Source organism: Cydia amplana, chromosome 9 (assembly GCF_948474715.1).
Source record: "Cydia amplana chromosome 9, ilCydAmpl1.1, whole genome shotgun sequence".
Lineage (NCBI taxonomy): Eukaryota > Metazoa > Arthropoda > Insecta > Lepidoptera > Tortricidae > Cydia > Cydia amplana.
The window spans coordinates 3,307,981-3,324,222 of NC_086077.1; the positions used below are offsets into that span (position 1 = coordinate 3,307,981).

At 37.4% G+C, this 16,242-nt stretch overlaps 1 protein-coding gene across 2 annotated transcripts in view; it reads right to left on the reverse strand.

The window, feature by feature from the left end:
* Nucleotides 1–451: 451 nt before the first annotated feature.
* LOC134650926 (uncharacterized) overlaps nucleotides 452–16,242 on the reverse strand; it is a 435,267-nt gene continuing 419,476 nt past the window's right edge. Inside the window, exons 1-7 of one of the 2 annotated variants that reach the window (XM_063505880.1) lie at nucleotides 14,528–14,638; nucleotides 6,632–6,798; nucleotides 5,031–5,214; nucleotides 3,601–3,740; nucleotides 2,414–2,548; nucleotides 1,461–1,548; nucleotides 452–579 (exon numbers count right to left, since the gene is read on the reverse strand). In XM_063505880.1, coding sequence (XP_063361950.1) covers nucleotides 500–579; nucleotides 1,461–1,548; nucleotides 2,414–2,548; nucleotides 3,601–3,740; nucleotides 5,031–5,214; nucleotides 6,632–6,798; nucleotides 14,528–14,558 — 825 coding nt within the window. In that variant the 5' untranslated portion in view covers nucleotides 14,559–14,638 and the 3' untranslated portion in view covers nucleotides 452–499. Of the gene's footprint in view, nucleotides 580–1,460; nucleotides 1,549–2,413; nucleotides 2,549–3,600; nucleotides 3,741–5,030; nucleotides 5,215–6,631; nucleotides 6,799–14,527; nucleotides 14,639–16,242 lie in introns of those variants that run through there. The other variant, XM_063505878.1, reaches the window with a different exon arrangement.

Genomic DNA, 16,242 nt, shown 5'->3' on the forward strand with positions numbered 1-16,242 from the left:
CCATTGGATTAATGTCTAGTTATAGATAAATTACAGAGAAGCTACAGAACCGATTCCGATTTAACAATTTCATACGGTTTTGATCTTATTTTGATATGACCTTGAAGATCTCTCACGCTGATGGGTGTATGCGAAATGAAGTGAAAGCCGTGCGTGAGCTGCATAACAAATTTGAGTTCATAACAAATTGTTAAATTAGAATCGACCTCCCTGACACTCTTGAAAACAAATATTTTATAAAGTTCTTATTACACCTATAGTGCTTTATACATTTTTAGATTTTTATAATTTACAGTGTAAAAAAAATATTTTCCTCTTTGTTATAAGCCGTTTGTATTAGGGGTATATAGGGCCTATAATCTGTACTTATGTATCTACTTACCTAATATTTTATGCATTCTGAGAAATTACAATGTTCTGTGGACATTCTACATTTAAGAAAAAAAATATCGATGTATCTAAACTTACGTCTAATATCACCAGAAATGATTAACTATCCTCATAAGCTCATAAACCTTGATATAAGAGTGAAAACCACAAGGGCTACTACAGAGTTTGCGTTCTCGGAGATATCCACACCTGAAACAAAGAGGTAGAATTTTAACCCTTAAATGCATAGTGATGCATTTATACACACAACATAAACATCAAATGTTATGCATTATTAAACAAATTCTATTTGTTCTTGTATATTATTTCAATAGTAAAACTAATAAATTTTCCGAATTATTACATAAATTTACGCAGTATTTTAATTTATAAAAGTTACATTTGTTTATAGACGAAATGTCGGAAAACTTGGAAAAACCTGGAAGTTGATGATTTTTAGTATGTGATTTTGGGCAGATTTTTCGGGGTTTGTAATTATTTTATATTTACAAATTTTATCATAGGAACATCACAAATAGTGTACCTTTCTGTTGGCAGTTAAGATTTTTCCTAATTGCTATATATTTCCAAAAATATGATTTAGACTATGCAACTTTTAACACTGATTTCCCAGTGAAAATCGATGATATAATTTTTTTTACTATTTTTCCTAGAAACAGCAAACAATTATGTGATATATATATTAATTTCGGGCAAAACGAAAAAATCATGTATTTAAGGGTTAAGGCGAATGTTTTAAAGTTTTTTACTTAAATTAATAATTAGTTAGCAGAATTTCACTTTAAAATAATGAAAATAATAAATAGTACCTTAATTATGCTCTAAGCGCACAAAGTTCTACAAACCTAAATATATATTAATTTCGTATTCCCAAGTTGTGATATACAAAACAAATGCCGCTCGCCGCGCTGACAGTGCCGAGCCTGGTGGTTATGAGTCATAATCATAGAACTCATAGAAGCCAATTCAAACGTACATTGTGACATCAAAATGATATGTAAATGATGTCAGCCGCGCATGCATTTCGCTCGTACTTGTCTGTATACTCGAATGTCTGACTTCATACCCACCTCTGTTAGAAACATATTTATCATAAAGCTGCGTCCTAGTGTTGACGGTGACAGTGGCGACGGTGTCACGTAGCACAAGTGGGTCCACCTGCACAGATGATATAGGTGACTTCGTTATACAAGGTGTCCCAAGAAGTAGTGATATACTGAAGCTGGGAGGTAGAGGACCTAGAGGGCTATCTGAATCACCCCCATGTATGTTCCGCGATTTTTCGTATTTTTGGAGTTACGATTTTTTTTAATTTTTCACCCAGTATGTTTTATTTTTCTAAGCGCCCTTGAAGTTGTGAACATACTGGGTAATTTTATCTTTCTTGGCATTAATTTTTTTTTAAATTCCATTCAAAGATCTAACGATAGTAAATGTTACCATACTGAATTGGCCTATCTATCAGCTTAGCACACAAAAAAAATCAAGCATCTACCGCAATAATTCACGTCACCATAAATAAAAATCTCATCGTACTCGGCGATAGGTGAAAAATTAAAAAAAATCATAACTCCGAAAATACGAAAAATCGCGGAACATACATGGGGGTGATTCAGATAGCCCTCTAGGTCCTCTACCTCCCAGCTTCAGTATATCACTACTTCTTGGGACACCCTGTATATACTTGTGCATCAGATTCACAGAGACCCCACACTAGCGTCTTTTGAGCGTCGGCCTTTAGTCAGCGCTAAGGAAAATGTTTCTGCGCAGTTGCGCCAGCGTTGCGTCGAGCAGTTAAGTACCTAGTCATAGAGTTGACTAGACGTCGTGCTCAGGAGACGCTAATGTGTCCTCTCTCTAAATAGCGAATATTAAAGTGGTAACGCACTATCGCACCGCACCGCGACCTTGGTGCGTCGCACCCATAAGTGAGAGCGAGAAAGAGATATTTGTTTATCGCGGTCACCCCAAGGTCGCGGTGCGGATAGTGTATTACCACTGTAAATTAGGGCATGAGACTCACCAGGAGCACGGACTCGCAGCGTATGCGCAGTGCGCCGCTGGCGGTGGCGGGCACGCGCACGCGCAGCACGCGCCACGACGCGCGCAGCCCGCCCGCCAGCGGCGCGCTCACCTCCGTGTGCTGCCACGCTTCGGGCTGCAACAATACCCATTACTATAATCGGCTACATGACTAATTTTCATTTATGGTATCAATCGATCGGGTTTGTTTTTAGGATCAAATGTCTATATGGGACCCATTGCATTAAAGTAACACAAAAGTCAGAAATTGTAGTCAAAGGCCGACAGTCGCACTTCACTCGCGAAACGCCCTATACAAAATGACAAGGGAACGTGACGTCAAGGTCTCTGGGAGCCCATCTTGTAGTATGGATAAAACAAGAAAATTGCGTTTTTGTCGGTGAAATATTTTTTTGGATGAAATGTAAGGAATCGAATGGTACCCTTACTTTTATCGTTTTTGGAAGTTAAAAAAAACTTAAATTTTGAAACTATCAGGTCCTGTATTTTTGTAATTTTTCATTATTTTATTTTAATATCCACATTATTGTGATAAATTGCTCGTTTGCTATCTATTTTACTAGATTTTGTTATAAAATTCAATATGTGTCATCATCCCTATTGCCGCAAAAGTAAGTGGCGATTCAGGTCGTAAAAAAATGAATCTTGTTAGTAGCCTAATACTAATTTGGAGCAAAATATTGTTGTAATTACAGGACAAATGAAAAGTCTTTATTGCAACGATTTTTTCGTAATTAGCGTAATTAGTCCGACGGTCAACTAGGGTATCGTACATTCTTAATTATAGGTACTAAAGGATAGAAAATTGAGCTTCTAACATAACAAACTCGGAATCATTGCAGGTTTCAATTATTCATTGTAGGATATTAAGTTTCTCATTACGATGTTGAATAGGTCCATTTTGCAAGTCTAAATACAATTAAAAGGGACTGGCTTTACGGGCAATAATAATGAGGGTACAGCGGTGTGAAATCGCTACAACGCGATTGGTTGATGAGTTCGCATCACGTGCGCGATTGGTTGACGAGTTCGCATTACGCGCGCTATTGGTCGCAACTAGTTGCGTTAGACTGCACGATTGGCTGGAATTCGTGAGTAACACCGCTGAACTAGTACCACTTTTAGTGCCCCATTAGCCCGTCCTTATTATACGTCAATGCCACCAACCTTTTGTATTTCGTTGTCGATGTACCAATTAATGTTTGACGGTGGCAGCGAGTAGTCCGTCGTACAATTCAGCAGCATCTGATCCCCGGGACGAACAAAGTGCGGTGCTCCGCTTATAACTGGATCCTTGTCGGGCATAGCTGCGGGTAAAATATTTAATTTTATTATTATGAGCCCATAGTGTGAAGCGCTGGTGGCCTAGCGGTAGGAGCGTGCGACTTGTAATCCGGAGGTCGCGGGTTCAAACCCCAGCTCGTACCAATGAGTTTTACAGAACTTCTGTACGAATTATCATTTGATATTTACCAGTCGCTTTTCGGTGAAGGAAAACATCGTGAGGAAACCGGACTAATCCCAATAAGGCCTAGTTGCCCTCTGGGTTGAAAAGTCAGATGGCAGTCGCTTTTGTAAAAACTATAGTGCCTATGTCAATTCTCGAGATAAGTTGCCAAGCGGACCCCAGGCTCCCATGAGCCGTGGCAAAATGCCGGGACAACGCAAGGAAGCGTGATATAATAACCTCCCTCCTATTCTTCTACGTATATCTTCGGAAGTCTCCCACCAACCAGTCTTTGACCAAGGTGTCAAGCTCATCCCGCCATTTCCGGCGAGGTATACCTACTACTGGCCTTAAAATTTTTAGGAATAAACGGGCAGAAAATATTTGTATAAATCACAAAGTTGTACCTACCACTTCAGTGTTCAAGTCAGGCGTGAAGATTCAATAGGATTAAATAAATATCTAAAAAGAATTGAGTCATTAAAAATTGTAAGAGAAATTTCTTTTGATACCGTTAGGTTCTTGAGTTGTAACAAAGGATGGAAGCGTAATTAAATCTTTAGGCGTAGAACCACTCGGAGCGGCATCTTGTTTCGTCTGAATGAAAGGAATGACAATGTGTTGTTAACCGCAGCTCTCTGTGTGCGAGTCTTTCGGTTTTCTAAGTAATTTGAGAAATTCGATTACAAAGACAAAAACATTGCATCTTTAATTAATCTGCAAATTTTTACAAGTTTTTTTACCTGCAATAGAAGGTTAATTACCTAAGGTCTAGGTAAAGCACCTTTTATATAACAGAAGAATACTTACAGGTTCTTTCGTGGTACTTTCATTATGTTGTTTCGGAATCAGAAATGGATACCTTATTATCTTTATGATTGAAAACAAATGTTACATAAAAGCGTTCATATAAAACAGACAAGCCAATTCGAACGTGCACCAGACGTTATATTATAAGTATTATAACCGACATTTGAATCATATTGGAATCAGGAATCATATCTGTTAGCTACAAAATTCATAGACTTTAGCGTCATCCTAGATTTGGTAGTGTCTATTTCTGACTTGACATCTAGAATGGAGTCTCAATCCCCACGTACTGCAATGAATACCACACTGAACAGGATAATAACAAGATAACAATTCTCACCAACAACAGTCATGTGTTTGGTCTGGCGGGCGATCTGGAACATGGGTCCCTCGGTGGAGACCTCGCAGGTGTAGGCCGCCCGCGTGGCCTGCGGCAGCGGCATGACCCGCACCACGCACGACTCCTGCTCGCACGACCCGCCTTGCACCATCACACCGGTCACGTTGAACAAGCGGATCTGCGTCTGTAAGTTAATCATTTTTTAAATCGACGTAATACACACATTTTTTTATCGACAGATACGCCAGGCGAAGAATGACAAGAAAAGCCGACCCCAAATAATATGGGAAAAGGCTAGCTGAAGAAAGAAGATAATGCGAGTTCATATACTTCAGGCGTTAGTGAGCTCGTTCAAATAAAATTTGCATTCAGACTGTAGGTACTAGAGTTACTGCTGCAGTATTGAGGCGCAATTTTTCATTGCTGCTGATTGTATTGCGTCAGGAAATGTCAAAAATACAGGTATCAACAATTATTTTAACATATCCAGTAACAATGCTCCGAATGTTATTTAGGGGCGTATAAAGATAGGTAATAATCAAATGAAGAATTGACTCCCAACTTAGGTTAGTCGTATTCCACGCAAAGTTATAATTAAGTAAAATCTAATTCTAATTATACGCTTTTTTTTGGAACAAAAGAAAAACTTGCTCCATTTTCTGTAGGCAAGGACTAGGTAGTCTTAAAATGTGGTTAGAGGTACTTTGTAGAGGTACTTTGGGTCAATACCGTTGGAATTTAATTTTGAACGTCGACAGGTGTTCAATTATTAATGAGGGTGGTCTCCTTGAGGAAAGATAATTAATTGCAAATTTATATTTTCATTTCTCATGCTCCGAAAGTGGATCGTTGTTGTTCTAAAAAGTGTGCAGAAAATGATACGTTTCTGACGCTCTGCTCTAGGGCACTGTACTTTCTAAGTACGGTTTTTTTATTTATTTAAGATAAGCAATTAAAATGTAGGTTTTCAATGGATTTGTTGCACAATTTCCATTCTGATAATAACTCCCCATCCGAAAGAAATAAAGATATGTTATCTAAACAGTTAATTGAAAGTATCCTCAAGAAATATTACTAATGTTTATATGCATTTTTTATATGCACGTGTATTTTACTTTCCTCGTATTCGAAATGAAAGTCACCATCTTAGTCTCGAGCTATTGGCGCTCTCACTGCGTTCGACGAACTAAACTACCTCGACCGGAATGGGTTCCTTTCATCCCCTCATTAACAATCTACTATTATAATAGAACCGATATGAAATTAAGGTTAGACATGTGTATTAGTTTAAATACAGTCCACGATAAACACTTTATTGTACCAAAATTACATTAATTATATAAAACATCACATAATTACACACTACATTTCTACAAATTACATAACACAAAAAAAAACACGAGTCAAAAACAAAGCAGTCAGCAATCAGTCAAAAATCCCACCCTGCGTCATCCCAGGCGCAAAGGTGCCCAAAACGCTCGCCGCATTACCGCGCTGAATCGCGATTAATGCATCCAGCATTATATTTTATTATTATCAACATTTCAATACATCATCTTCACAGTAGGTAGAGAATGATTAGCAGTAAACTATTCACATACCTTCTGCGAGGGGTTGTACCGGAAGATCTCGTGCAGGTCGCGGTACCACTTGACGGAGTGCAGTTTCTGGTCGTCCATGCGGAAGTGGCAGCTGAGCTCGGCCGCGCGCCGCGGGTCCGCGTGCAGTGGCACCTTCAGCTGCGTTATCTCGTGGCCCGACGTCAGGACTGGACAGGACAGGACAAGGAAAAAACAATGTATCGTAATCGTACAAATTTACACAACCCTAGCCCTATAGTAAGCTTGCACAGACTAAAGGCACACCGTCAGGCGAGGCGAAGTACATGCGGCCCACACCAATTTTGGTGTCTATTAGCCATAGTAGTTGCCGTGCACCGCTATGAAACGGACGCCTGCTCGCGATTGCGCCACCTAGCGGTCATATCTGTCATAATAGACGCGTTTAGTTAGAGAGTGAACCTTCTGTACCTAGTATTATCCGTAGTTAACTACTTGCACTGTGTTGTTCAACAGTTGCTTCACAAAAGTTAATTGCGGTGTAGTGTAGATGCACCTTACAAACGCCAATCTAAATGTAATCACTATCACTACATACTCTACACAGTATAAAACAAAGTCGCTTCGCGCTGTCTGTCCCTATGTATGCTTAGATCTTTAAAACTAGGCAACGGATTTTGATTCGGGTTTTTTAAATAGATAGAGTGATTCAAGAGGAAGGTTTATGTATAATTTGTTAACCCGTGCGAAGTCGGGGCGGGTCCCTAGTATAGTATACATATAAATGTATCTGTATGACAGCTGCGAGTAAAATTCACGTGATGATTTCTATACAATTGGCTAATTTCCTACTAGTCAAATCAGCTTCTTTTTTAGAACTGTCAAAACGATTTTCTAATATAGAGTTTATATGAAAACGTGTGTAGTGACGTCACGGTCAACTCGCCTACTTTTTATATTTCAATCCAATTTATTAAATAGAAATATTTAAAAATAACTGATGTCTATGTTTTTCTAATAATTATCTGATGCTTTACGGTGTGAAATAATTTATTTTAAGTAGAGGAAAGTACCCAATTATTTATGTAAGTAGGTACTTAAGTTTCAATTGTTGTTTTCTATACAGTTGTCACTTGTCTCGTCTCCAAGAGTAGGTATTAAATTTTTTAACGTGTTTTATATTTTGTCTCGAGTCTCGAGACGACTTTGTTACACTTCTTTGGAACTTAACGTAATTGTTGTCAAATAATGATAAAGTAGGTAAGGTTAAACTTTCAGACGTGGGCCATAATCATGTTTACATGTTTAAGTAGTTTATATTCAAGTCTTACTCCAAAGTTCTAAGAAACTCTTAAGTATTCACGCAACTTGTCAAAGATATTCTAGCAAGTTTTTACACGTGTACAATCGAGTTCAGAAACATCTTTAAAAGCCAACGCTTCAAAAATATATATACACGACCTTATTGCCAGTGTCTTAGAGACGTGTAAATATATTTTGGGACGTTAACTTGTAACGTTGATTGTCAACTCGACTGTATGTACTTAAAACCGTCTCGTCGTGTAGTACGTCGTACGAAGTTCGAATTTAAGCATAAAGTTTTATTTTATTTTATTTTACTTTATTAGGTACACTAAACAGACATCGTACAATATCATGGGTAATACAATTGTACATTATGGCTTAAATCTAGCACGAGATCCAAAACAAGTGTACACAGCATGTTTTACAATTTAGCGGAAATATTACAAACTATTTAACACCATATTATAGCTACAGTGAAAAATATCAGAGAAGAAAAAACTATCTAAACATTACAATATAACGAGTAACGAACTTTACATATAAAGACTATTAAACATCACAGATGAAACAAACTTAGAGGATTAAGGCAGATGTCATCAGTTTAGTGGGAGAAGAGGACGCCAGCCAAGCACTTCCTAAACCTAGCGATGTGAGGGTCAAAAATATCAATGCCCCTACCGCGATGATCACCGGCTGTTAAATCGTTATATTGGCGGCACATTCTTGTAATTGGATTATAGAAGGAAGTGTTGTTTTTGTACACTCTAAGTGCGAAAAGTTTAGTGTTACGACCTCTAAATCTAGGTGTGTTAAAGGTAATGGATGATAATAGTGCAGCAGAGTCAATTTTTGAGTGTATAATTTTATATAAATTCAAAAAGTCATACATCTTACGACGAGCTTCTAGTGTGGGGATATTGAACTTGATTAGTCGACTAGTATACGATCTGTATGTACGTCCCAGTTTAAATCTAAACGCAAGAACTTTCAAAAATTGCTTCTGTACCACTTCTATAGCGGAGCTGTGTACAGAGTAATGCGGGGTCCATATAGGGGAACCATACTCCAGTACACTCCTCACCAGGCTGAAGTTTGCTCGGGCTTATAACCAAATGATTAAATATGCGCTTCAACAACTCCAAAATAGTTAAATAATAGGGTATTGTATAAACCCTTGCTTTAACTTTTATTATCGTAATTATCTGCATGTGAACATAATGAATGAATAATTTTTTGCATACTTATATTACTTGTTGTTGTTATACTTAGGTAAATTTTTATTTAGTTGTAATTTTTTTCGTCAGAAAATGTACCTATGTACCCATGCTATTTTGCAGCTTACACACCACAAGCCTATAGCGAGTAGTCTAACCCCATCCAGGCGTGGCTCACTCCGCGATTTCGTCGCTTTGCTACAGGTATAGCTAAAAGTAAGTACATCCGTTCCACACCAATCTTGGTGGCTAGCCATACGCCGCGCGTGGCGCTGTCGCCACCTAGCGGCCATATCTGTGCTGATTGTAACAGACGCGTTTTGTTAGAGAGTGAGTCTTCTGTACCTAGTACTATTATTTATTCTGTGCCCCATCACACTAAATGTGTGCGTTCTATCTGACACACTCGAAGCACGTAGTGATTTAATTCTCTTTGACTCGAAGAACCTAATCTGTGACAACACAGCCCCGAGACTTATTTTAGCATGATCTGTCAAACCAAGCTCTAAGTACTATTGTTTGAAAGCTTTGGGCGTGTCGTTAGAAAATCGGTCAAGTGCCGAGCCGGCTCGAAGCGGTGTTGATGGCTGCTTCATACAAAAATGCTTACGATTCACAAAGTTGACGACTTCTTCATTGAAAACAACTTAGGTAATACAAATTTTAATGTTGGGCATACCTAATACAAGCCAAGGTGACTTGGGGTCATGGAGAAAGAGAACAAGACATCATGCATAATTGAATGATGAGCCTAATGATGTTGTTAATTCATGATAGTTATTTTTCAGATGACAAGTAGAAAAAAAAAAGCATTTTTGCATACAATTTGGTCACCCTACTCAATGTGACGTCTTGTCGCTTTCCATACAGCGTATGTCAAAAGTCATAGGGTGGCCATATGATAAGATTAATTTTACTTGAAAAATTTTACTTACTATTGTCACAATACTCACAATTAAACTGTCACAGCTGAAATTTGATTTTAAATTAATTTGCAAGTTACACACTTCACTAAGTCGAGTCATAGAACAGAAGAGAGAACAGCCCTTCCCTATTTGCATAAATTACTAGTAAGTTACGAAGGGACCGATTGCATATATTATGCAGAAATTCAAAATCTAATTTATATTTACTTTGCTGTGAAGCTATATAGACCACTTAAGGTGGTTTGCATTCCAAACAAAAAACCTTAATATTTCTTTTTATAAAAGTAACATTAAAATAACGTTTTTTGCATGATTTCTGTATAAAACAAAGTGTTTACTATCAATTCAGCGCAAACGAATATTCGAAAGTATTTAGATATGCGCACATATTTATGTAGTAATAGTGTTTAATAACTTAATAAAACGCAATTGTTTTTTGTATGGAAAGCGATTATTTTTTGTAATTATATTGTAATATTTTTGCGCTATTCTACATTATTCGATTTAATTGAGCCGAATCGAGTAAATTTGTTCTGAAATTACTTTTATTAAAAGCATTTCTTTCTCTCCGCCGAACCAAAGTGCTAAAGTAAAGCAAATGGACTGGAATATCCGTTTCCTGAATAAATTATCCGGAAAAATTACACTAAATTACACTTAAAAAGATGTTCGCCTTCATTGCAAATGGACTTTTTTATTGTTTTAAGTTTAAGTGTTCTTAGGAATTCTTAAATTTAAGGTTATTCCTACTCAGAATCGCGTGATTGATTATACGAGGGGCATTCAAAATATTCTCGGTATTGATATCTTACGACCTCTTCTAAAATTTCTTTCGTTACTGGCCGCTAAGGTTTATTCATTGACATTAAAAAAAAGTATAATTCGAACCGAGATAGTCTTTTGTTTTTCTGCAATTGCTGAACAAACATGAACATCCTGTGCGAATTGACAATGTTAACTAAATTAGAACATCGATGCGTGATAAAATTCTTGACAAAACAGGGTAAAAATCAAAAAACCATAAAAGAGGAAATGGATTGTGTTTACCGTGAGTCTGCTCCTTCTTTATCTACCATTCAAAAGTGGTCAAGCGAGTTTAAACGCGGAAGGGAGAGTATTGAAGATGACCCTAGACCTGGCCGGCCTGTAGTAGCTACTTCACAAGAAAATATTGATAAAGTGGAAAAACTTATATTGGAAGATGGTCGAGTGAAGGTAAAATCTATAGCACAAGTAACCAATCTCTCTATTGGTACCGTACATGATATTATACATGACCATCTTAATATGTCAAAAGTAAGTGCAAGATGGGTTCCGCGAATGCTGACTCGGCTTCAAAAAGACATGCGTGTAGCTTGTTGTTCCGATTTTATTGACCTGTGCGGTGAAAATCCTGATGAGGTGCTGCAAAGAATAGTTACTGGAGATGAAACCTGGGTTCATCATTATGACCCAGAGAGTAAACAAGAGTCCATGCAGTGGCACATTAAGGGTTCAGCTCATCCCAAGAAGTTGAAGGTCATCCCTTCAGCTGGCAAGGTCATGGCCACGATATTTTGGGATTGTGAAGGAGTATTACTAATCGATTATAAAGAAAAAGGTGTAAATATCACAGGACAGTACTACGCTAACATTCTACGTCAATTAAAGGATGTAATTAAAGAAAAGAGGCGAGGAAAGTTAACCAAAGGTATTCTGCTTCTGCATGACAACGCCCCCGTCCATACTGCTCATATTGCCAAGGCAGCTATTGTTGAACGTGGGTTTAAAACTGTTACTCACCCACCGTATAGTCCGGACTTAGCCCCCAGCGACTTCTTTTTGCTCCCCAATCTTAAAAAGGATCTGCGTGGAAATAAATTTTCTGACGATGAAGCATTGAAGGCGGCAGTGGAGGAGCATTTTTACACGAAAGATAAAAAATATTTTTACGAGGGATTAAAAAAAATAATTGATCGATCTTTTAAGTGTATGAACATAGGGGGGGAGTATATTGAAAAATAAAAATATCAAACTTTTCATACTTGTTTGTTTTCATTCTCATACCGAGAATATTTTGAATACCCCTCGTAGTTACTAGAAGCATGCTTAAAGTTGACGTTCAGATGGCAACTGCGGAGGCATCATTGTTGCGACAGCACTGCCGCAGCCATGACGCGTTCGCTATATCTGTCAATTTCCTTGATAAAATTAGTAAAGTATTGAATCACATCTCATAATCGCGGCAGTAATAGCTAATGAGACGGCTAGCGTCACCCATTTAGTACAAAGTACCTAAGTAAATTTTAGAAATGTTGAAAACTTAAAACTTAATCAGTTACAAGTTAGAGCTTGAATTAGTTCAAGTTTGTGCTCGGTTTCATCAAACAGACAAAATCAGTTCAAACACATTCGTGGCCCAAGTTTGAAAGCTTTGAGTAGAGTAGCTTAACTTACGCTAAAGATCTTTCGTGCGAGACGGCCACGAGACTTAAAGGCTAATTCGAACGTATAGTGACATCAAAGTGATACCGAAATGATGTCATTTAGTAATTGTGCGTTTCGCTGGCGCCTATCAAGTACGAGCGCAATGCACGATAACAAATGACATCATTTTGATGTCAGGTAAGTTAGAATTGGGCTTGGATGTCAGTAAGCGAAACCGTGGCAGTTGCGTGAGGCAATGCCTTTTCCATGCGGGGCCCAGGGGGGTTTATTGTAGACGATGTGGTTTATTTGTAAAAGGTTAATATTACGTGAATTTGCTTTTACTTTAATGAATTTGGTAAATAATTACTCCTGTATTAAATATTGTCCTAATATTTACTCAGGATCAAACTACATAATATTTAATTTTATTCACCTCTACACCTACCTTACACCTTCTTTCTTTTCATGAAACTAGCCCCTGGCCTATGATCATGTACAGTCGACGTCAAAGATTACGTTTACACTTTTGCATCTTACTGCTTTGTAATAAGGTGAAAATGTAAACATAATACTTACATACCTATGTTATATCTTTCACGTGGACTGTGGGTATTTACATAAACTATAATAAATAGTTTTACTATTAAATAAGTTGGACAGGCATTTTTCCAAGGAATTTCACTAAATAGTCATACTTGGTGTTCATATTTAATTAATATAATTAATTATTAGTAGTTATTACATGTTACAATTATATGTAAGTAGGTCACTAAGTACGTCATTATTAATTAATTATGTTTTGGTCTTTCAGGAGTTTTGTTTTGATAACAATAAAAACAACGAGTTAATAAACAATTTTGTAGGAAAATATATTTTTTTACTGAACAACCTCTCTGTCGGTAATTTACCGGTTTTGAAAATATACCGGTAATTGCATTCCCTAGACTGGCTAGTCAATCATCTACAGGGGTCGGACAAAAAGTGCGGATGACGTAAAAATGACGTAATCTTGCACACAGGATGATGTTTGAGTTTGTATTTAAACTTCCGTGTGACATGTAGTAACAAAGTAGTATTAATGAAGTAACAAAATAATCGTAAATAAATCCATGGAATTAATAATACAGGTGGTAGGGTGATGTAGTGAATAAAATAAATTTCACGAAACTTGTTACTAGTTAGAGGTGTTATCAATAATGGAAAATGTAATTAAGAATAAGTGTTAATTTAATCTTATCTCTAAGTACCTACAATGTTTTGACGTGTAATGTATCCGTGCATATACGAAATAAAGAAATATGAAATATGAAATATGACATTTTGTGTAATCGCGGTTTTAAAATTTGGAACAATGTCAAAACGTATGGTAATTCCGTGACCAGGTATTATTTAACTAAAAATAAAGTTGTGTTACATTTATTATACAGTGGTAGCAAAAGATGTAACTAATAGTTCATTAAGAGCTCTTCATTTTGAGATAAAAATCTCATTTTCCGAAAAATGTCACTAGAGATGTTCTTTCCGTGGACCCTTCAAATGATAGATGATCAATGGGTTGTAAGATTTGACAGACATTTAGGTATGAATAACGTCATTTGAATATAATGCATGTTAAAAACAAATTCAACAATGATTGCGAAACCATTTTAACTTAGGTAAGTTAAAATGGTTTCGCAATGATTAACTTGAGTTATAAGTAAACAATAGGTACTTTAATCGTAAATATATTTGATAAATAAATACATGGCGAGTATGTATCTCTAAATATACTTAATGTAATAATTGTATAAAACCACAGGCATATTCCGAGCCAGGTTAAATGAAATAAAATGCCTAAGATGTATGAAGCAGCTAGGAGGTCCCGGGTTCGAATCCTGGTAAGGGCATTTATTTGTGTGTTTATCGTCGTCTAATACTACAACACAGGCTTTGTTGAGCTTACAATTGATCTTGTTAAATTTTATTTCCCATAATATTTAATTTGTTTCTAACGGGGATCAATAGGCAGGGACTTAGGTACAAAACCCGCGATTTAAAACACCTAATATAAAACCACTCATTGACTGTTATCATACTTTACTCACCACATAACGTAATTAGCAACAAAAACATCATCTTAACAATGTCATGAGTTCACTCACGCACTTCTAATTAATTGTAATTAGTAATTACTTAGTCACATCACGTTTCCAATTCACTACTCCTATCAACTCTTCTGTCTCATAATAAAAAGATACCAATAATGAAAACAGAATTCGATGTCAATTTTGGTTTATAAATTCAAAAACTTTCATCCGTTAAAACGGTTGTTTACAAATGACGGAGCGCGATCGTAGGCCATAGCGCGAGGTGCCGCGAGCGTGCTGGCCGAGTGCGCGCCGCGATTGAAGTGTGCTCCGTGTTCGCTACCCTAGCGACATGCGCACTCTCCACTATACCCCTAAACTAAAGGGTCCTTAAGTGGATTATGTTTTTAAACTTTGACAATTGATAGAATGACAAGCTTTGTTAAGTAAAAAGTTGGTAATGAAAGTAATGTAATGAATGAAACAACGTTTTGATTACCGTAAAAGTATAAAACAATTGGAAATTGCTCAAATAGTCCAAATACTTAAAGCAATTAAAAATCAGAACGTGTCCAAGCGTCTCCATCCATGGTAGTGTTCTAAACTTCCTATAATAAATCCTAAATCCTATAGTAAATTCCTGCTTCCGCATTTTATTTTTCCACTGAGATCATAGTTTCGCAAAGAATACGACGAAATTACAATCCGTCTGATCCGGGCTCAAGGCTAACCGTGGAACGTGAAATCGCACCCGTAGCTTTTCTAGGACACAACAATAATCACACTTATCTCACCTCTAGTGAGATCAGTTTCTCTTCACAATATAAACCTACGTTACTTATTCGTGATAATTATAGAACGCATCAACATTAGTTATTTCAAGCTTCAGTACTCCAAGGTTAAATATATATAGGTTAGGTTAGGTTAGAACTGTCTCCCGCAGTATTTTCGGACCGATACGATCTTCAATCCTTTAAGAAAAGAGCGTACATTAATACCTATTGCAAAATAGTTTCTCCTAGTATTTTCAGTTGTGGAACGTTTTCTGCTATTTACATTTACCTCATTTCCCGGGAAGGCAAGAGCCGAATAAAGACGGCGAATCGCCCAGAATCCGCAATGAGGCGAACAATGGATCATCCGGATATTGCCTGTCAACCGCGCCACCGGCGGCACGCGAGAACTCCGATACTAGCTCACTTTGGTCAGAAAATACTCACATAAAGGATGACCCGGGCACTTCATCTTAACGCTGCGTCTTCGCTGCGTCTTAAATACGTAAGCGAACAACTCGTGAACGCGAAGCGAAGCGGCGCCGCGCGGCGGGCCCACGGCGTTCGCGTTCGCAACGAGATCGTCCACGTAGGACACCTCTATAGGTATCATAGGATTGATTCACCCCGCGCCGCATCGCTTCGCTTCGCGTTCGCGTGTTGTTTGCCTACTTAGTACGCAGCGTAAGCCTGATTCAGATAAATCAAATTGTTTTGGTTTTGAACTGGTTTTGATAGGACCTTAACGATCGTCTTGGTGATCGACGTGAATCTCACCCTCGATTTTCACTTCATTTCACATGGACCAATCAGCGTGAGCGATCTTCACAAACAAATTAAACTTAGAACAAAATAAATTTATTCTACGTAGATAAATGAGTATTAAGAGTCCGCCGCAAGCTAGGTTCTCCATAGAAACGTAGTTACACACACCTCGCACAGCTAAACTATGGAATGAAC